Below are 22666 nucleotides of genomic sequence, written 5' to 3'. Positions count from 1 at the left end.
GATAAATCGAGCATATGACAATTCATAGTAGCTACTGTATGTTTTGTGACGACGCCCACAGTGACGACCCCTACAATGAGTGCTCAGACACCATGACACACGTACACCCCAGACCCATATATCCAGCCCAGTATATTAGTTATTAATACTAACCAAACACTGTCCCTTCTGATGCGGCCCCCGTGCGGAGCGGAACCCAGTGATCCAGCCACATCAGCATCGGAGGCAGTGCCGAGAAGATGGACGCCGACAAGCCGTACGCGATGACCAGGGCCCACAGATTCTCCAAGCCAACAGAGCAGACGCCGTAAGACTAGACAGAGAGAGAGAGACAGAAGATCATGTATCAGGTACATGTTTGGTGGTGTGAGGCTCAGTGGATTAGCATGCTGTGATCAGAAGGTGACCAGTTCAATTCCTGATTCCTCCATGGACTTACTGCTTGATCAAAAATCAGTGCACGTCACTTTGGCTAAATGCATCTGCAAGCTTAAATAATTTCAATACCTTTACTCCTGATCTGTAGTTATTACTAGTATTCTAGATGATTTAGATTTAAATTTTACTACAATCTACAATCAATGAACCTCTATTGGAGAAGAAACTTTGAACATTGATATGTGGGTAATCAAAACATGCATAGGTCCTTTTTTTTGCTTTAACATGTTTAAAAATTTCTTTAACGGCATGATTAATCATACTGCCAGTTTAACGAAGGACTACACTGGAGTGGACAACCTCACCCAGTAAAGTCCTCACACCTGGGTTTGAACAGCTGACCTAAACTTTACCACAAAATCCTACATACACACTGGACCGCTTGCTACAGTGTCACACAGAGCTGAACAGAGACTATAATCTATGAGTCATACTGGGCATCACTGAAAACATTACCAGTGAATCTGCATAGAATGACACATAAAGAACCACAGATGTTTAAATCCAGAGATGTTAGTGTACAGTGATGTTTTATGAACCCAGTCCTCGAGGCCCCCAGACCGCGCACATTTTTGTTCCCTCCCAACTGCCTGCCAAATAATCCACGTTAAAATATGGCCGGGGGGCCCCGAAGACCAGTTAGAGAAACACTGGTGTGCAGTGTGAGGGGTGTAAGGTGTGGGACCCCCTGCTCACCAGCATGAGCCCCGTCACGGCGAACAGGATCTCAAAGCCGCTGTAGATGAAAAAGGGGCAGAGCAGACGTATGCGATAATCCCGCAGGTGCTTGAAGGGCAGCTGGAAGATGTTACCCCATCCGATGCTACGAAGGTCGATCTCCTCCGTTGGCCGGTACGCCGCACCACAGAGAGCAAGGAACTGTGGGTAAACGATGGGAGGTGAGAGATGCAACAAGATCGATTTTTGTTTTCTGTTCAGCCTGGTGTCCCAACAAATAAAATGGTAATATTGATAATAATAATGATAATATTACAAGTAATAGGTAACAGCATGAATATACCTATTATATAAGATATTATCAATATCATTGCTTAAGTATAAATAATATAGATTATTATTCACTCATTTTGATATCAAGGCAGGCATATGGATTTTCAAGGCTTTGTGAGATATAGATACCGGTACAGTAAATATTCATTTTAACATTCATCCCATGAAACACTCAACCAAGTACAGGGTTTCTTGTTTTTGGCCCCCCCTCAAAAAGTCACCTTGGGGCCCCCTGGCCTCTTAATGCAGTGACAGGTTGTGGCCAACAGGGGGCTCCAAAACCGCACAATTTCCCATTTCAATAAATCACAGTATGGAGGCGCCCTTCTTGGGAGCTGAATAAGAGCCCTAAGTTCAGGCTGAGAGAGGGAGGCGGTGGAGAGCGACTGGGAGCCTCACAATAATCATGGCGAGAAAGGCGGCTCCCATCATCACGCTCTCCACCTTGATGAGCAGCAGAGAGGGCGGCAGACGGGACAGCACTGTCTTATTGAGCCCCGTTATCACCCTGGACGACGTCGCGCCTGTGACACGCAGAAACACACAAAAGTAAATCAACTGCAAAACCCTAAAGCAGAAAATAAAGGAATTTGCAGGGTTCGTTTCCTTGGGAGGATATTTCTCCGCTATACACACCTACACGTCTATCATTCAATTCTACAGTGAACTCTATACCATTAATCAGAGGAAAGTATCTCTTATCGCATATCCTACGTAACATACCCTATTCTATGTAGGTAATACAGACGCTCCTCTACTTACGAACAAGTTACCTTCCGAACGGCCATTCATAGCTAATAAATAAATGTTCGTAAGTCGTTATTCAGCATCATTTTAAGGGTATACGCAAGTACAAAGAACTAGGATGTTGGGAGTACGCACACTGCGCTGGGGTAGCAGCCAGAAGTCGTACTGGGCGGAATTGGCGAGCAGAAAACAAATATTGATGTTGTGGACAGGGAACGGGAGCCTTTGAACTTGCAGTCCTCTTCATTCGTATGTCTGAAAGTTCGTAAATTGAAAGCTCGTAAGTAGAGAAGTGTCTGTATACACGTTGGTTGGACAATTGAAAGACATGTACATATTTTACCTATCTATACAGATGGAAATTTTATTTCTTTTTCATACCCGAAATCATTAAAGTCTCCCATGGGGAGCTCTGCAAAGACCAGACTCAGCCGAAAGACACAAATGCGAAAAAAATGAGTGTCTGTTTAGTTGGAATTTAGACACCAGAAGTTAGACACCAGTCACACTCACACACCAGTCACACACCATTCACACTCACACACCAGTCACTCAGACATACACACCTGTAATTAAATCCTTTACCCAATTACATATCAGAATACGTAATTCAATGTTTCCATTATTAAGTCAACAGGTTAGATTATGATTTTAATGCAACAAAATCAGCCACTGTCAGCAGCCTTAAGTATCTTTCATTGATAAGAAGCCAAACTTACAGAAAATGTTTAATTAATCTGTAATAAGGCCAACAAAGGTCTGTATTGATGAACAGATTGTTCCGTTCACTGGCCGTTGTCCGGTTAGTCAGTTTGTACCTGGGAAACCGAATCCAACAGGATTGATGGTGTTTGTTCTTGCAAATCCAGGTGGCTTAGTACTGGATTTTGAAACCTACATGGGAAAGAACACCTTCACGCAAGTCCAACAGATGGGAATAGGTAGAAATGCAGTCCTGTGTTTGACTGAGACACGTCCCAGAGGGTCACTGGTCTACTTTGACCGGTATTTTACCACCATCAGTGTTCTGGATGCTCTTCAAAAAAGGGGCCTCTCTGCTACAGGAACAATTCAAAAGAATCGCATCCCAAAAGAGTGCCACTTCACTGTTGACAAAATCCTGAGCAGAAAACCAAGAGGGTCATCAGAAATGATTGTACGGAGACCGGATGAAACAGCAGTCACCAAGTGGATGGACAACAAGCCTGTTGTCATGGCATCGACTGCCCATGGAATTGAGCCCCTGAATACCTGTTCCAGATGGTCAAAGAAAGAAAAGAGGCGAATCCAAGTCCCAAGACCTGCAGTGGTTGCGGAATATAACATCAATATGGGAGGGGTGGACATGTGCGATCGAATGCTCAGTTTCTACAGAATGTCCAGCCGGACCAAGAAGTGGACTGTTCGCACCATACTTCACTTCATTGATTTGGCCATCACCAACTCGTGGCTTCAGTACCGACAAGATAACCAGGCCTTGCAACAAGCTGCAAAGATCACCTCTCAGTACCTGGAGTTCAAACTCCTTTTGGTCGAGGAACTGATAACTCAGGGACAAACATGTCAACAAGACCTGAGTGATTCAAGTGATGAAGAGTTTTCTCCGCAAATCAAGAAAAGGAAGCCCCACCCAAATGAGGCAATAAGGAAATATGGTGCAGTTCACCTGCCTGAAATGGTTGACATTCCACGTCCTTTCAGGTGCAGAATGCCTGGGTGCAACAGCAATATGTATGTGAGATGTGTGAAGTGTCAAATGTTCCTCTGTGTCTCCAAAAAATCACAGTGCTTCCTCAGATATCATAAATGAATGTGTTTCTGTGTTGTTTTTATGGAAATATGTTCAATATGTTTTGATATCCTGCTCGCAAAGATTTCAGTGGAGTGTTGAATTTTCATAATAAGCTATTGAATTTTCTTGATCTTTCACAGCAATGAAATCCTGTTATGCACTGAAGTGCACATGTTGTAAAATTTAAAGTTAGGTACAAAAAATAATGTTTGCAGTTTGTTTCTTACCACCCCAACACTGGATTTATATGAAAAAAATCAAAATCAAAATACTTTTTTTCCCTGGGTCTCAGGAGGATATAACAGCCTGATTCCTGTTACCAGTCATTATCAGCGGTTCAACAACATTCCCCCGGAGATAGTGAGATCATTGGGCGCTCCGTGGATCGTTATCGGTTCTGCCAAGCGATGCCGGCGGCGGAAGGAACGTAAACAAAAGCGGGGCTGCCGTTCAGGCTTGTTAGTCAGGCTAAAGAACCACCTTTTAAACCACCGCTTCCCAGCATTTTCCTGAGCAACGCACATTCGATCGTCAATAAAATCGATGAACTGAACCTCCTACTTGCCGGACATCCACTCATCAGCAATTGTTGTGCCTTGGTCATCACGGAGACGTGGCTATGAGAGGAAATTCCCGATGCCTCAATGCAGCTAGCAGACCGCACAATGCACCGCAGCGACAGGAAGGCTGCAGCCGGAAAAAGTATAGGTGGAGGTTTGTGCATTTACACACATAACAACTGGTGCACAAACACTAAGATCATCACCACAGTCTGTTCCCCGGACATAGAGGCAATGTCTGTTGTGTGCAGACCATATTACTTGCCTAGAGAACTGCCTGTACTGCTAATAACCGCTCTCTATATACCTCCGGATGCTATTGTTAGCTCAGCCCTTGCCTACCTGCATGATTCAATTTCTAAACAGAAGCAGACATAATAAATAGCGGTAATGTGCTTTCTGCCAGGATGGGGCTGCTGGCTATGTGCTTCTCACACTCAGGGCCAGCGGTTAAGCGAGATGTTATAGTCACTCTGTAGGCCCCCCCTGCCACAATTTGTCAACCGGCGGCCATTTTATTTCATTGACACTTCCTTCTCATGGGCTTATCGCTCACGGCTCCAAAAGTTCTTGCGCAGATGCAAGATCTTTGACTATGAGCGAAATAGGAAGGATGGCATAAAGAAATGTGTTCCAGTAAATAAATAAATAGATTGATAGATATATAGATAGATAGATAGAGAGAGAGAGAGAGAGAGAGAGAGAGATACATACATACTTTATTAATCCCCAAAGGGAAATTGCATTTTACTAAATTCATTTTCTATGTCTTAGAGTCATGCCTGTGTTGGAACAACACAGAACTGAAGATGACGGTACCCCCAATGACTCGTACCGGTTGGAGCCCACAGCAGGACTTCCAACAGTACATTGATGAAAAACTAATTCAGGACCTGTCATTCTTCACAACCAGCGTATGGTACAGGATTCAGGGTGTAGTTTAAAGACAACGGCAGAAGAGATCAACACCTTTTTAGGAATCTCTCTGTACATGGCATGCCTTGGATATCCAAGAATCAAAATGTATTGGACTGCAAAAACAAGAGTCCCAATTATAGCTGATTCTATGACACGTGATCGTTTCTTCAAGATCAGGTCTTCATTGAAAGTGGTGAATTATCTGGATGTGCCAGAAGATGAAAAGAAAAAGGATCCCCTGTGGAAAGTCAGACCTGTTATGAAGAGAGTCCTCCAAGGTTGCCTCAACCTACCTAGACCAACAAAGGTCTGTATTGACGAACAGATTGTTCCGTTCACCAGCCGTTGTCCGGTTCGTCAGTTTGTACCTGGGAAGCCGAATCAAACAGGATTAAAGGTCTTCGTTCTTGCAAATCCAGGTGGCTTAGTACTGGATTTTGAAACCTACATGGGAAAGAACACCTTCACGCAAGTCCAACAGATGGGAATAGGTAGAAATGCAGTCCTGTGTTTGACTGAGACACGTCCCAGAGGATCACTGGTCTACTTTGACCGGTATTTTACCACCATCAGTGTTCTGGATGCTCTTCAAAAAAGGGGCCTCTCTGCTACAGGAACGTTTCAAAAGAATTGCATTCCAAAAGAGTGCTGCTTCACTGTTGACAAAATCCTGAGCAGAAAACCAAGAGGGTCATCAGAAATGATTGTACGGAGACCGGATGAAACAGCAGTCACCAAGTGGATGGACAACAAGCCTGTTGTCATGGCATCGACTGCCCATGGAATTGAGCCCCTGAATACCTGTTCCAGATGGTCAAAGAAAGAAAAGAGGCGAATCCAAGTCCCAAGACCTGCAGTGGTTGCGGAATATAACATCAATATGGGAGGGGTGGACATGTGCGATCGAATGCTCAGTTTCTACAGAATGTCCAGCCGGACCAAGAAGTGGACTGTTCGCACCATACTTCACTTCATTGATTTGGCCATCACCAACTCGTGGCTTCAGTACCGACAAGATAACCAGGCCTTGCAACAAGCTGCAAAGATCACCTCTCAGTACCTGGAGTTCAAACTCCTTTTGGTCGAGGAACTGATAACTCAGGGACAAACATGTCAACAAGACCTGAGTGATTCAAGTGATGAAGAGTTTTCTCCGCAAATCAAGAAAAGGAAGCCCCACCCAAATGAGGCAATAAGGAAATATGGTGCAGTTCACCTGCCTGAAATGGTTGACATTCCACGTCCTTTCAGGTGCAGAATGCCTGGGTGCAACAGCAAAATGTATGTGAGATGTGTGAAGTGTCAAATGTTCCTCTGTGTCTCCAAAAAATCACAGTGCTTCCTCAGATATCATAAATGAATGTGTTTCTGTGTTGTTTTTATGGAAATATGTTCAATATGTTTTGATATCCTGCTCGCAAAGATTTCAGTGGAGTGTTGAATTTTCATAATAAGCTATTGAATTTTCTTGATCTTTCACAGCAATGAAATCCTGTTATGCACTGAAGTGCACATGTTGTAAAATTTAAAGTTAGGTACAAAAAATAATGTTTGCAGTTTGTTTCTTACCACCCCAACACTGGATTTATATGAAAAAAATCAAAATCAAAATACTTTTTTTCCCTGGGTCTCAGGAGGATATAACAGCCTGATTCCTGTTACCAGTCATTATCAGCGGTTCAACAACATTCCCCCGGAGATAGTGAGATCATTGGGCGCTCCGTGGATCGTTATCGGTTCTGCCAAGCGATGCCGGCGGCGGAAGGAACGTAAACAAAAGCGGGGCTGCCGTTCAGGCTTGTTAGTCAGGCTAAAGAACCACCTTTTAAACCACCGCTTCCCAGCATTTTCCTGAGCAACGCACATTCGATCGTCAATAAAATCGATGAACTGAACCTCCTACTTGCCGGACATCCACTCATCAGCAATTGTTGTGCCTTGGTCATCACGGAGACGTGGCTATGAGAGGAAATTCCCGATGCCTCAATGCAGCTAGCAGACCGCACAATGCACCGCAGCGACAGGAAGGCTGCAGCCGGAAAAAGTATAGGTGGAGGTTTGTGCATTTACACACATAACAACTGGTGCACAAACACTAAGATCATCACCACAGTCTGTTCCCCGGACATAGAGGCAATGTCTGTTGTGTGCAGACCATATTACTTGCCTAGAGAACTGCCTGTACTGCTAATAACCGCTCTCTATATACCTCCGGATGCTATTGTTAGCTCAGCCCTTGCCTACCTGCATGATTCAATTTCTAAACAGAAGCAGACATAATAAATAGCGGTAATGTGCTTTCTGCCAGGATGGGGCTGCTGGCTATGTGCTTCTCACACTCAGGGCCAGCGGTTAAGCGAGATGTTATAGTCACTCTGTAGGCCCCCCCTGCCACAATTTGTCAACCGGCGGCCATTTTATTTCATTGACACTTCCTTCTCATGGGCTTATCGCTCACGGCTCCAAAAGTTCTTGCGCAGATGCAAGATCTTTGACTATGAGCGAAATAGGAAGGATGGCATAAAGAAATGTGTTCCAGTAAATAAATAAATAGATTGATAGATATATAGATAGATAGATAGAGAGAGAGAGAGAGAGAGAGAGAGAGAGAGAGAGAGAGATACATACATACTTTATTAATCCCCAAAGGGAAATTGCATTTTACTAAATTCATTTTCTATGTCTTAGATTCATGCCTGTGTTGGAACAACACAGAACTGAAGATGACGGTACCCCAATGACTCGTACCGGTTGGAGCCCACAGCAGGACTTCCAACAGTACATTGATGAAAAACTAATTCAGGACCTGTCATTCTTCACAACCAGCGTATGGTACAGGATTCAGGGTGTAGTTTAAAGACAACGGCAGAAGAGATCAACACCTTTTTAGGAATCTCTCTGTACATGGCATGCCTTGGATATCCAAGAATCAAAATGTATTGGACTGCAAAAACAAGAGTCCCAATTATAGCTGATTCTATGACACGTGATCGTTTCTTCAAGATCAGGTCTTCATTGAAAGTGGTGAATTATCTGGATGTGCCAGAAGATGAAAAGAAAAAGGATCCCCTGTGGAAAGTCAGACCTGTTATGAAGAGAGTCCTCCAAGGTTGCCTCAACCTACCTAGACCAACAAAGGTCTGTATTGACGAACAGATTGTTCCGTTCACCAGCCGTTGTCCGGTTCGTCAGTTTGTACCTGGGAAGCCGAATCAAACAGGATTAAAGGTCTTCGTTCTTGCAAATCCAGGTGGCTTAGTACTGGATTTTGAAACCTACATGGGAAAGAACACCTTCACGCAAGTCCAACAGATGGGAATAGGTAGAAATGCAGTCCTGTGTTTGACTGAGACACGTCCCAGAGGATCACTGGTCTACTTTGACCGGTATTTTACCACCATCAGTGTTCTGGATGCTCTTCAAAAAAGGGGCCTCTCTGCTACAGGAACGTTTCAAAAGAATTGCATTCCAAAAGAGTGCTGCTTCACTGTTGACAACATCCTGAGGAGAAAACCAAGAGGGTCATCAGAAATGATTGTACGGAGACCGGATGAAACAGCAGTCACCAAGTGGATGGACAACAAGCCTGTTGTCATGGCATCGACTGCCCATGGAATTGAGCCCCTGAATACCTGTTCCAGATGGTCAAAGAAAGAAAAGAGGCGAATCCAAGTCCCAAGACCTGCAGTGGTTGCGGAATATAACATCAATATGGGAGGGGTGGACATGTGCGATCGAATGCTCAGTTTCTACAGAATGTCCAGCCGGACCAAGAAGTGGACTGTTCGCACCATACTTCACTTCATTGATTTGGCCATCACCAACTCCTGGCTTCAGTACCGACAAGATAACCAGGCCTTGCAACAAGCTGCAAAGATCACCTCTCAGTACCTGGAGTTCAAACTCCTTTTGGTCGAGGAACTGATAACTCAGGGACAAACATGTCAACAAGACCTGAGTGATTCAAGTGATGAAGAGTTTTCTCCGCAAATTAAGAAAAGGAAGCCCCACCCAAATGAGGCAATAAGGAAATATGGTGCAGTTCACCTGCCTGAAATGGTTGACATTCCACGTCCTTTCAGGTGCAGAATGCCTGGGTGCAACAGCAAAATGTATGTGAGATGTGTGAAGTGTCAAATGTTCCTCTGTGTCTCCAAAAAATCACAGTGCTTCCTCAGATATCATAAATGAATGTGTTTCTGTGTTGTTTTTGTGGAAATATGTTCAATATGTTTTGATATCCTGCTCGCAAAGATTTCAGTGGAGTGTTGAATTTTCATAATAAGCTATTGAATTTTCTTGATCTTTCACAGTAATGAAATCCTGTAATGCACTGAAGTGCACATGTTGTAAAATTTAAAGTTAGGTACAAAAAAATAATGTTTGCAGTTTGTTTCTTACCACCCCAACACTGGATTTATATGAAAAAAATCAAAATCAAAATACTTTTTTTCCCTGGGTCTCAGGAGGATATAACAGCCAGATTCCTGTTTCCAGTCATTATCAGCGGTTCAACAACATTCCCCCGGAGATAGTGAGATCATTGGGCACTCCGTGGATCGTTATCGGTTCTGCCAAGCGATGCCGGCGGCGGAAGGAACGTAAACAAAAACGGGGCTGCCGGTCAAGCTTGTTAGTCAGGCTAAAGAGCCCCGGACATAGAGGCAATGTCTGTTGTGTGCAGACCATATTACTTGCCTAGAGAACTGCCTGTACTGCTAATAACCGCTCTCTATATACCTCCGGATGCTATTGTTAGCTCAGCCCTTGCCTACCTGCATGATTCAATTTCTAAACAGAAGCAGACATAATAAATAGCGGTAATGTGCTTTCTGCCAGGATGGGGCTGCTGGCTATGTGCTTCTCACACTCAGGGCCAGCGGTTAAGCGAGATGTTATAGTCACTCTGTAGGCCCCCCCTGCCACAATTTGTCAACCGGCGGCCATTTTATTTCATTGACACTTCCTTCTCATGGGCTTATCGCTCACGGCTCCAAAAGTTCTTGCGCAGATGCAAGATCTTTGACTATGAGCGAAATAGGAAGGATGGCATAAAGAAATGTGTTCCAGTAAATAAATAAATAGATTGATAGATATATAGATAGATAGATAGAGAGAGAGAGAGAGAGAGAGAGAGAGAGATACATACATACTTTATTAATCCCCAAAGGGAAATTGCATTTTACTAAATTCATTTTCTATGTCTTAGAGTCATGCCTGTGTTGGAACAACACAGAACTGAAGATGACGGTACCCCAATGACTCGTACCGGTTGGAGCCCACAGCAGGACTTCCAACAGTACATTGATGAAAAACTAATTCAGGACCTGTCATTCTTCACAACCAGCGTATGGTACAGGATTCAGGGTGTAGTTTAAAGACAACGGCAGAAGAGATCAACACCTTTTTAGGAATCTCTCTGTACATGGCATGCCTTGGATATCCAAGAATCAAAATGTATTGGACTGCAAAAACAAGAGTCCCAATTATAGCTGATTCTATGACACGTGATCGTTTCTTCAAGATCAGGTCTTCATTGAAAGTGGTGAATTATCTGGATGTGCCAGAAGATGAAAAGAAAAAGGATCCCCTGTGGAAAGTCAGACCTGTTATGAAGAGAGTCCTCCAAGGTTGCCTCAACCTACCTAGACCAACAAAGGTCTGTATTGACGAACAGATTGTTCCGTTCACCAGCCGTTGTCCGGTTCGTCAGTTTGTACCTGGGAAGCCGAATCAAACAGGATTAAAGGTCTTCGTTCTTGCAAATCCAGGTGGCTTAGTACTGGATTTTGAAACCTACATGGGAAAGAACACCTTCACGCAAGTCCAACAGATGGGAATAGGTAGAAATGCAGTCCTGTGTTTGACTGAGACACGTCCCAGAGGATCACTGGTCTACTTTGACCGGTATTTTACCACCATCAGTGTTCTGGATGCTCTTCAAAAAAGGGGCCTCTCTGCTACAGGAACGTTTCAAAAGAATTGCATTCCAAAAGAGTGCTGCTTCACTGTTGACAACATCCTGAGGAGAAAACCAAGAGGGTCATCAGAAATGATTGTACGGAGACCGGATGAAACAGCAGTCACCAAGTGGATGGACAACAAGCCTGTTGTCATGGCATCGACTGCCCATGGAATTGAGCCACTGAATACCTGTTCCAGATGGTCAAAGAAAGAAAAGAGGCGAATCCAAGTCCCAAGACCTGCAGTGGTTGCGGAATATAACATCAATATGGGAGGGGTGGACATGTGCGATCGAATGCTCAGTTTCTACAGAATGTCCAGCCGGACCAAGAAGTGGACTGTTCGCACCATACTTCACTTCATTGATTTGGCCATCACCAACTCGTGGCTTCAGTACCGACAAGATAACCAGGCCTTGCAACAAGCTGCAAAGATCACCTCTCAGTACCTGGAGTTCAAACTCCTTTTGGTCGAGGAACTGATAACTCAGGGACAAACATGTCAACAAGACCTGAGTGATTCAAGTGATGAAGAGTTTTCTCCACAAATCAAGAAAAGGAAGCCCCACCCAAATGAGGCAATAAGGAAATATGGTGCAGTTCACCTGCCTGAAATGGTTGACATTCCACGTCCTTTCAGGTGCAGAATGCCTGGGTGCAACAGCAAAATGTATGTGAGATGTGTGAAGTGTCAAATGTTCCTCTGTGTCTCCAAAAAAATCACAGTGCTTCCTCAGATATCATAAATGAATGTGTTTCTGTGTTGTTTTTAATGGAAATATGTTCACTATGTTTTGATATCCTGCTCGCAAAGATTTCAGTGGAGTGTTGAATTTTCATAATAAGCTATTGAATTTTCTTGATCTTTCACAGTAATGAAATCCTGTAATGCACTGAAGTGCACATGTTGTAAAATTTAAAGTTAGGTACAAAAAAATAATGTTTGCAGTTTGTTTCTTACCACCCCAACACTGGATTTATATGAAAAAAATCAAAATCAAAATACTTTTTTTCCCTGGGTCTCAGGAGGATATAACAGCCAGATTCCTGTTTCCAGTCATTATCAGCGGTTCAACAACATTCCCCCGGAGATAGTGAGATCATTGGGCACTCCGTGGATCGTTATCGGTTCTGCCAAGCGATGCCGGCGGCGGAAGGAACGTAAACAAAAACGGGGCTGCCGGTCAAGCTTGTTAGTCAGGCTAAAGAGCCCCGGACATAGAGGCAATGTCTGTTGTGTGCAGACCATATTACTTGCCTAGAGAACTGCCTGTACTGCTAATAACCGCTCTCTATATACCTCCGGATGCTATTGTTAGCTCAGCCCTTGCCTACCTGCATGATTCAATTTCTAAACAGAAGCAGACATAATAAATAGCGGTAATGTGCTTTCTGCCAGGATGGGGCTGCTGGCTATGTGCTTCTCACACTCAGGGCCAGCGGTTAAGCGAGATGTTATAGTCACTCTGTAGGCCCCCCCGCAACAATTTGTCAACCGGCGGCCATTTTATTTCATTGACACTTCCTTCTCATGGGCTTATTGCTCACGGCTCCAAAAGTTCTTGTGCCAGTGCAAGATCTTTGATTATGAGCAAAAAAGGAAGGATGGTATAAAGAAATGTGTTCCAGTAAATAAATAGATAGATAGATAGATAGATAGAGAGAGAGAGAGAGAGAGAGAGAGAGATACATACATACTTTATTAATCCCCAAAGGGGAAATTGCATTTTACTAAATTCATTTTCTATGTCTTAGATTCATGCCTGTGTTGGAACAACACAGAACTGAAGATGACGGTACCCCAATGACTAGTACTGGTTGGAGCCCACAGCAGTACTTCCAACAGTACATTGATGAAAAACTAATTCAGGACCTGTCCTTCTTCACCAACCAGCGTATGGTACAGGATTCAGGGTGTAGTTTAAAGACAACGGCAGAAGAGATTAACACCTTCTTAGGAATCTCTCTGTACATGGCATGCCTTGGATATCCAAGAATCAAAATGTATTGGATTGCAAAAATAAGAGTCACAATTATAGCTGATTCTATGACACGTGATCGTTTCTTCAAGATCAGGTCTTCATTGAAAGTGGTGGATGATCTGATTGTGCCAGAAGATGAAAAGAAAAAGGATCCCCTGTGGAAAGTCAGACCTGTTATGAAGAGAGTCCTACAAGGTTGCCTCAACCTACCTAGACCAACAAAGGTCTGTATTGATGAACAGATTTGTACCGTTCACCGGCCGTTGTCCGGTTAGTCAGTTTGTACCTGGGAAGCCGAATCCAACAGGATTGACGGTGTTTGTTCTTGCAAATCCAGGTGGCTTAGTACTGGATTTTGAAACCTTCATGGGAAAGAACACCTTCACGCAAGTCCAAAAGATGGGAATAGGTAGAAATGCAGTCCTGTGTTTGACTGAGACACGTCCCAGAGGATCACTGGTCTACTTTGACCGGTATTTTACCACCATCAGTGTTCTGGATGCTCTTCAAAAAAGGGGCCTCTCTGCTACAGGAACGTTTCAAAAAAATTGCATTACAAAAAAGTGCTGCTTCACTGTTGACAACATCCTGAGGAGAAAACCAAGAGGGTCATCAGAAATGATTGTACGGAGACCGGATGAAACAGCAGTCACCAAGTGGATGGACAACAAGCCTGTTGTCATGGCATCGACTGTCCATGGAATTGAGCCCCAGAATACCTGTTCCAGATGGTCAAAGAAAGAAAAGAGGCGAATCCAAGTCCCAAGACCTGCAGTGGTTGCGGAATATAACATCAATATGGGAGGGGTGGACATGTGCGATCGAATGCTCAGTTTCTACAGAATGTCCAGCCGGACCAAGAAGTGGACTGTTCGCACCATACTTCACTTCATTGATTTGGCCATCACCAACTCGTGGCTTCAGTACCGACAAGATAACCAGGCCTTGCAACAAGCTGCAAAGATCACCTCTCAGTACCTGGAGTTCAAACTCCTTTTGGTCGAGGAACTGATAACTCAGGGACAAACATGTCAACAAGACCTGAGTGATTCAAGTGATGAAGAGTTTTCTCCGCAAATTAAGAAAAGGAAGCCCCACCCAAATGAGGCAATAAGGAAATATGGTGCAGTTCACCTGCCTGAAATGGTTGACATTCCACGTCCTTTCAGGTGCAGAATGCCTGGGTGCAACAGCAAAATGTATGTGAGATGTGTGAAGTGTCAAATGTTCCTCTGTGTCTCCAAAAAAATCACAGTGCTTACTCAGATATCATAAATGAATGTGTTTCTGTGTTGTTTTTAATGGAAATATGTTCACTATGTTTTGATATCCTGCTCGCAAAGATTTCAGTGGAGTGTTGAATTTTCATAATAAGCTATTGAATTTTCTTGATCTTTCACAGTAATGAAATCCTGTAATGCACTGAAGTGCACATGTTGTAAAATTTAAAGTTAGGTACAAAAAAATAATGTTTGCAGTTTGTTTCTTACCACCCCAACACTGGATTTATATGAAAAAAATCAAAATCAAAATACTTTTTTTCCCTGGGTCTCAGGAGGATATAACAGCCAGATTCCTGTTTCCAGTCATTATCAGCGGTTCAACAACATTCCCCCGGAGATAGTGAGATCATTGGGCACTCCGTGGATCGTTATCGGTTCTGCCAAGCGATGCCGGCGGCGGAAGGAACGTAAACAAAAACGGGGCTGCCGGTCAAGCTTGTTAGTCAGGCTAAAGAGCCCCGGACATAGAGGCAATGTCTGTTGTGTGCAGACCATATTACTTGCCTAGAGAACTGCCTGTACTGCTAATAACCGCTCTCTATATACCTCCGGATGCTATTGTTAGCTCAGCCCTTGCCTACCTGCATGATTCAATTTCTAAACAGAAGCAGACATAATAAATAGCGGTAATGTGCTTTCTGCCAGGATGGGGCTGCTGGCTATGTGCTTCTCACACTCAGGGCCAGCGGTTAAGCGAGATGTTATAGTCACTCTGTAGGCCCCCCCTGCCACAATTTGTCAACCGGCGGCCATTTTATTTCATTGACACTTCCTTCTCATGGGCTTATCGCTCACGGCTCCAAAAGTTCTTGCGCAGATGCAAGATCTTTGACTATGAGCGAAATAGGAAGGATGGCATAAAGAAATGTGTTCCAGTAAATAAATAAATAGATTGATAGATATATAGATAGATAGATAGAGAGAGAGAGAGAGAGAGAGAGAGAGAGAGATACATACATACTTTATTAATCCCCAAAGGGAAATTGCATTTTACTAAATTCATTTTCTATGTCTTAGATTAATGCCTGTGTTGGAACAACACAGAACTGAAGATGACGGTACCCCAATGACTCGTACCGGTTGGAGCCCACAGCAGGACTTCCAACAGTACATTGATGAAAAACTAATTCAGGACCTGTCATTCTTCACAACCAGCGTATGGTACAGGATTCAGGGTGTAGTTTAAAGACAACGGCAGAAGAGATCAACACCTTTTTAGGAATCTCTCTGTACATGGCATGCCTTGGATATCCAAGAATCAAAATGTATTGGACTGCAAAAACAAGAGTCCCAATTATAGCTGATTCTATGACACGTGATCGTTTCTTCAAGATCAGGTCTTCATTGAAAGTGGTGAATTATCTGGATGTGCCAGAAGATGAAAAGAAAAAGGATCCCCTGTGGAAAGTCAGACCTGTTATGAAGAGAGTCCTCCAAGGTTGCCTCAACCTACCTAGACCAACAAAGGTCTGTATTGACGAACAGATTGTTCCGTTCACCAGCCGTTGTCCGGTTCGTCAGTTTGTACCTGGGAAGCCGAATCAAACAGGATTAAAGGTCTTCGTTCTTGCAAATCCAGGTGGCTTAGTACTGGATTTTGAAACCTACATGGGAAAGAACACCTTCACGCAAGTCCAACAGATGGGAATAGGTAGAAATGCAGTCCTGTGTTTGACTGAGACACGTCCCAGAGGATCACTGGTCTACTTTGACCGGTATTTTACCACCATCAGTGTTCTGGATGCTCTTCAAAAAAGGGGCCTCTCTGCTACAGGAACGTTTCAAAAGAATTGCATTCCAAAAGAGTGCTGCTTCACTGTTGACAAAATCCTGAGCAGAAAACCAAGAGGGTCATCAGAAATGATTGTACGGAGACCGGATGAAACAGCAGTCACCAAGTGGATGGACAACAAGCCTGTTGTCATGGCATCGACTGCCCATGGAATTGAGCCCCTGAATACCTGTTCCAGATGGTCAAAGAAAGAAAAGAGGCGAATCCAAGTCCCAAGACCTGCAGTGGTTGCGGAATATAACATCAATATGGGAGGGGTGGACATGTGCGATCGAATGCTCAGTTTCTACAGAATGTCCAGCCGGACCAAGAAGTGGACTGTTCGCACCATACTTCACTTCATTGATTTGGCCATCACCAACTCGTGGCTTCAGTACCGACAAGATAACCAGGCCTTGCAACAAGCTGCAAAGATCACCTCTCAGTACCTGGAGTTCAAACTCCTTTTGGTCGAGGAACTGATAACTCAGGGACAAACATGTCAACAAGACCTGAGTGATTCAAGTGATGAAGAGTTTTCTCCGCAAATCAAGAAAAGGAAGCCCCACCCAAATGAGGCAATAAGGAAATATGGTGCAGTTCACCTGCCTGAAATGGTTGACATTCCACGTCCTTTCAGGTGCAGAATGCCTGGGTGCAACAGCAAAATGTATGTGAGATGTGTGAAGTGTCAAATGTTCCTCTGTGTCTCCAAAAAATCACAGTGCTTCCTCAGATATCATAAATGAATGTGTTTCTGTGTTGTTTTTATGGAAATATGTTCAATATGTTTTGATATCCTGCTCGCAAAGATTTCAGTGGAGTGTTGAATTTTCATAATAAGCTATTGAATTTTCTTGATCTTTCACAGCAATGAAATCCTGTTATGCACTGAAGTGCACATGTTGTAAAATTTAAAGTTAGGTACAAAAAATAATGTTTGCAGTTTGTTTCTTACCACCCCAACACTGGATTTATATGAAAAAAATCAAAATCAAAATACTTTTTTTCCCTGGGTCTCAGGAGGATATAACAGCCTGATTCCTGTTACCAGTCATTATCAGCGGTTCAACAACATTCCCCCGGAGATAGTGAGATCATTGGGCGCTCCGTGGATCGTTATCGGTTCTGCCAAGCGATGCCGGCGGCGGAAGGAACGTAAACAAAAGCGGGGCTGCCGTTCAGGCTTGTTAGTCAGGCTAAAGAACCACCTTTTAAACCACCGCTTCCCAGCATTTTCCTGAGCAACGCACATTCGATCGTCAATAAAATCGATGAACTGAACCTCCTACTTGCCGGACATCCACTCATCAGCAATTGTTGTGCCTTGGTCATCACGGAGACGTGGCTATGAGAGGAAATTCCCGATGCCTCAATGCAGCTAGCAGACCGCACAATGCACCGCAGCGACAGGAAGGCTGCAGCCGGAAAAAGTATAGGTGGAGGTTTGTGCATTTACACACATAACAACTGGTGCACAAACACTAAGATCATCACCACAGTCTGTTCCCCGGACATAGAGGCAATGTCTGTTGTGTGCAGACCATATTACTTGCCTAGAGAACTGCCTGTACTGCTAATAACCGCTCTCTATATACCTCCGGATGCTATTGTTAGCTCAGCCCTTGCCTACCTGCATGATTCAATTTCTAAACAGAAGCAGACATAATAAATAGCGGTAATGTGCTTTCTGCCAGGATGGGGCTGCTGGCTATGTGCTTCTCACACTCAGGGCCAGCGGTTAAGCGAGATGTTATAGTCACTCTGTAGGCCCCCCCTGCCACAATTTGTCAACCGGCGGCCATTTTATTTCATTGACACTTCCTTCTCATGGGCTTATCGCTCACGGCTCCAAAAGTTCTTGCGCAGATGCAAGATCTTTGACTATGAGCGAAATAGGAAGGATGGCATAAAGAAATGTGTTCCAGTAAATAAATAAATAGATTGATAGATATATAGATAGATAGATAGAGAGAGAGAGAGAGAGAGAGAGAGAGATACATACATACTTTATTAATCCCCAAAGGGAAATTGCATTTTACTAAATTCATTTTCTATGTCTTAGAGTCATGCCTGTGTTGGAACAACACAGAACTGAAGATGACGGTACCCCAATGACTCGTACCGGTTGGAGCCCACAGCAGGACTTCCAACAGTACATTGATGAAAAACTAATTCAGGACCTGTCATTCTTCACAACCAGCGTATGGTACAGGATTCAGGGTGTAGTTTAAAGACAACGGCAGAAGAGATCAACACCTTTTTAGGAATCTCTCTGTACATGGCATGCCTTGGATATCCAAGAATCAAAATGTATTGGACTGCAAAAACAAGAGTCCCAATTATAGCTGATTCTATGACACGTGATCGTTTCTTCAAGATCAGGTCTTCATTGAAAGTGGTGAATTATCTGGATGTGCCAGAAGATGAAAAGAAAAAGGATCCCCTGTGGAAAGTCAGACCTGTTATGAAGAGAGTCCTCCAAGGTTGCCTCAACCTACCTAGACCAACAAAGGTCTGTATTGACGAACAGATTGTTCCGTTCACCAGCCGTTGTCCGGTTCGTCAGTTTGTACCTGGGAAGCCGAATCAAACAGGATTAAAGGTCTTCGTTCTTGCAAATCCAGGTGGCTTAGTACTGGATTTTGAAACCTACATGGGAAAGAACACCTTCACGCAAGTCCAACAGATGGGAATAGGTAGAAATGCAGTCCTGTGTTTGACTGAGACACGTCCCAGAGGATCACTGGTCTACTTTGACCGGTATTTTACCACCATCAGTGTTCTGGATGCTCTTCAAAAAAGGGGCCTCTCTGCTACAGGAACGTTTCAAAAGAATTGCATTCCAAAAGAGTGCTGCTTCACTGTTGACAACATCCTGAGGAGAAAACCAAGAGGGTCATCAGAAATGATTGTACGGAGACCGGATGAAACAGCAGTCACCAAGTGGATGGACAACAAGCCTGTTGTCATGGCATCGACTGCCCATGGAATTGAGCCCCTGAATACCTGTTCCAGATGGTCAAAGAAAGAAAAGAGGCGAATCCAAGTCCCAAGACCTGCAGTGGTTGCGGAATATAACATCAATATGGGAGGGGTGGACATGTGCGATCGAATGCTCAGTTTCTACAGAATGTCCAGCCGGACCAAGAAGTGGACTGTTCGCACCATACTTCACTTCATTGATTTGGCCATCACCAACTCGTGGCTTCAGTACCGACAAGATAACCAGGCCTTGCAACAAGCTGCAAAGATCACCTCTCAGTACCTGGAGTTCAAACTCCTTTTGGTCGAGGAACTGATAACTCAGGGACAAACATGTCAACAAGACCTGAGTGATTCAAGTGATGAAGAGTTTTCTCCACAAATCAAGAAAAGGAAGCCCCACCCAAATGAGGCAATAAGGAAATATGGTGCAGTTCACCTGCCTGAAATGGTTGACATTCCACGTCCTTTCAGGTGCAGAATGCCTGGGTGCAACAGCAAAATGTATGTGAGATGTGTGAAGTGTCAAATGTTCCTCTGTGTCTCCAAAAAAATCACAGTGCTTCCTCAGATATCATAAATGAATGTGTTTCTGTGTTGTTTTTAATGGAAATATGTTCACTATGTTTTGATATCCTGCTCGCAAAGATTTCAGTGGAGTGTTGAATTTTCATAATAAGCTATTGAATTTTCTTGATCTTTCACAGTAATGAAATCCTGTAATGCACTGAAGTGCACATGTTGTAAAATTTAAAGTTAGGTACAAAAAAATAATGTTTGCAGTTTGTTTCTTACCACCCCAACACTGGATTTATATGAAAAAAATCAAAATCAAAATACTTTTTTTCCCTGGGTCTCAGGAGGATATAACAGCCAGATTCCTGTTTCCAGTCATTATCAGCGGTTCAACAACATTCCCCCGGAGATAGTGAGATCATTGGGCACTCCGTGGATCGTTATCGGTTCTGCCAAGCGATGCCGGCGGCGGAAGGAACGTAAACAAAAACGGGGCTGCCGGTCAAGCTTGTTAGTCAGGCTAAAGAGCCCCGGACATAGAGGCAATGTCTGTTGTGTGCAGACCATATTACTTGCCTAGAGAACTGCCTGTACTGCTAATAACCGCTCTCTATATACCTCCGGATGCTATTGTTAGCTCAGCCCTTGCCTACCTGCATGATTCAATTTCTAAACAGAAGCAGACATAATAAATAGCGGTAATGTGCTTTCTGCCAGGATGGGGCTGCTGGCTATGTGCTTCTCACACTCAGGGCCAGCGGTTAAGCGAGATGTTATAGTCACTCTGTAGGCCCCCCCGCAACAATTTGTCAACCGGCGGCCATTTTATTTCATTGACACTTCCTTCTCATGGGCTTATTGCTCACGGCTCCAAAAGTTCTTGTGCCAGTGCAAGATCTTTGATTATGAGCAAAAAAGGAAGGATGGTATAAAGAAATGTGTTCCAGTAAATAAATAGATAGATAGATAGATAGATAGAGAGAGAGAGAGAGAGAGAGAGATACATACATACTTTATTAATCCCCAAAGGGGAAATTGCATTTTACTAAATTCATTTTCTATGTCTTAGATTCATGCCTGTGTTGGAACAACACAGAACTGAAGATGACGGTACCCCAATGACTAGTACTGGTTGGAGCCCACAGCAGTACTTCCAACAGTACATTGATGAAAAACTAATTCAGGACCTGTCCTTCTTCACCAACCAGCGTATGGTACAGGATTCAGGGTGTAGTTTAAAGACAACGGCAGAAGAGATCAACACCTTCTTAGGAATCTCTCTGTACATGGCATGCCTTGGATATCCAAGAATCAAAATGTATTGGATTGCAAAAATAAGAGTCACAATTATAGCTGATTCTATGACACGTGATCGTTTCTTCAAGATCAGGTCTTCATTGAAAGTGGTGGATGATCTGATTGTGCCAGAAGATGAAAAGAAAAAGGATCCCCTGTGGAAAGTCAGACCTGTTATGAAGAGAGTCCTACAAGGTTGCCTCAACCTACCTAGACCAACAAAGGTCTGTATTGATGAACAGATTTGTACCGTTCACCGGCCGTTGTCCGGTTAGTCAGTTTGTACCTGGGAAGCCGAATCCAACAGGATTGACGGTGTTTGTTCTTGCAAATCCAGGTGGCTTAGTACTGGATTTTGAAACCTTCATGGGAAAGAACACCTTCACGCAAGTCCAAAAGATGAGAATAGGTAGAAATGCAGTCCTGTGTTTGACTGAGACACGTCCCAGAGGATCACTGGTCTACTTTGACCGGTATTTTACCACCATCAGTGTTCTGGATGCTCTTCAAAAAAGGGGCCTCTCTGCTACAGGAACGTTTCAAAAAAATTGCATTACAAAAAAGTGCTGCTTCACTGTTGACAACATCCTGAGGAGAAAACCAAGAGGGTCATCAGAAATGATTGTACGGAGACCGGATGAAACAGCAGTCACCAAGTGGATGGACAACAAGCCTGTTGTCATGGCATCGACTGTCCATGGAATTGAGCCCCAGAATACCTGTTCCAGATGGTCAAAGAAAGAAAAGAGGCGAATCCAAGTCCCAAGACCTGCAGTGGTTGCGGAATATAACATCAATATGGGAGGGGTGGACATGTGCGATCGAATGCTCAGTTTCTACAGAATGTCCAGCCGGACCAAGAAGTGGACTGTTCGCACCATACTTCACTTCATTGATTTGGCCATCACCAACTCGTGGCTTCAGTACCGACAAGATAACCAGGCCTTGCAACAAGCTGCAAAGATCACCTCTCAGTACCTGGAGTTCAAACTCCTTTTGGTCGAGGAACTGATAACTCAGGGACAAACATGTCAACAAGACCTGAGTGATTCAAGTGATGAAGAGTTTTCTCCGCAAATTAAGAAAAGGAAGCCCCACCCAAATGAGGCAATAAGGAAATATGGTGCAGTTCACCTGCCTGAAATGGTTGACATTCCACGTCCTTTCAGGTGCAGAATGCCTGGGTGCAACAGCAAAATGTATGTGAGATGTGTGAAGTGTCAAATGTTCCTCTGTGTCTCCAAAAAAATCACAGTGCTTCCTCAGATATCATAAATGAATGTGTTTCTGTGTTGTTTTTAATGGAAATATGTTCACTATGTTTTGATATCCTGCTCGCAAAGATTTCAGTGGAGTGTTGAATTTTCATAATAAGCTATTGAATTTTCTTGATCTTTCACAGTA

The 22666-nt window shown here is 43.7% G+C and overlaps 2 protein-coding genes across 3 annotated transcripts in view; one reads left to right on the top strand and one right to left on the bottom strand.

The window, feature by feature from the left end:
• LOC125704464 (stonustoxin subunit alpha-like) overlaps window positions 1-22666 on the top strand; it is a 302833-nt gene that overhangs the window by 109360 nt on the left and 170807 nt on the right. The gene's annotated exons all lie outside the window — the stretch shown is intronic.
• LOC125705192 (protein unc-93 homolog B1-like) lies at window positions 149-2241 on the bottom strand. The gene is made up of 4 exons (XM_048971634.1): window positions 2223-2241; window positions 1849-1973; window positions 1135-1317; window positions 149-313 (listed from the first exon to the last, which is right to left on the bottom strand). The coding sequence occupies exons 1-4, from the start codon at window positions 2239-2241 to the stop codon at window positions 149-151; spliced, it is 492 nt and encodes a 163-aa protein (XP_048827591.1).

The sequence above is a fragment of the Brienomyrus brachyistius genome, chromosome 12 (genome assembly GCF_023856365.1).
Source record: "Brienomyrus brachyistius isolate T26 chromosome 12, BBRACH_0.4, whole genome shotgun sequence".
NCBI lineage: Eukaryota > Metazoa > Chordata > Actinopteri > Osteoglossiformes > Mormyridae > Brienomyrus > Brienomyrus brachyistius.
Note: the sequence above shows the minus strand (reverse complement) of the source record. Positions and strands in the feature narration are given on the sequence as shown.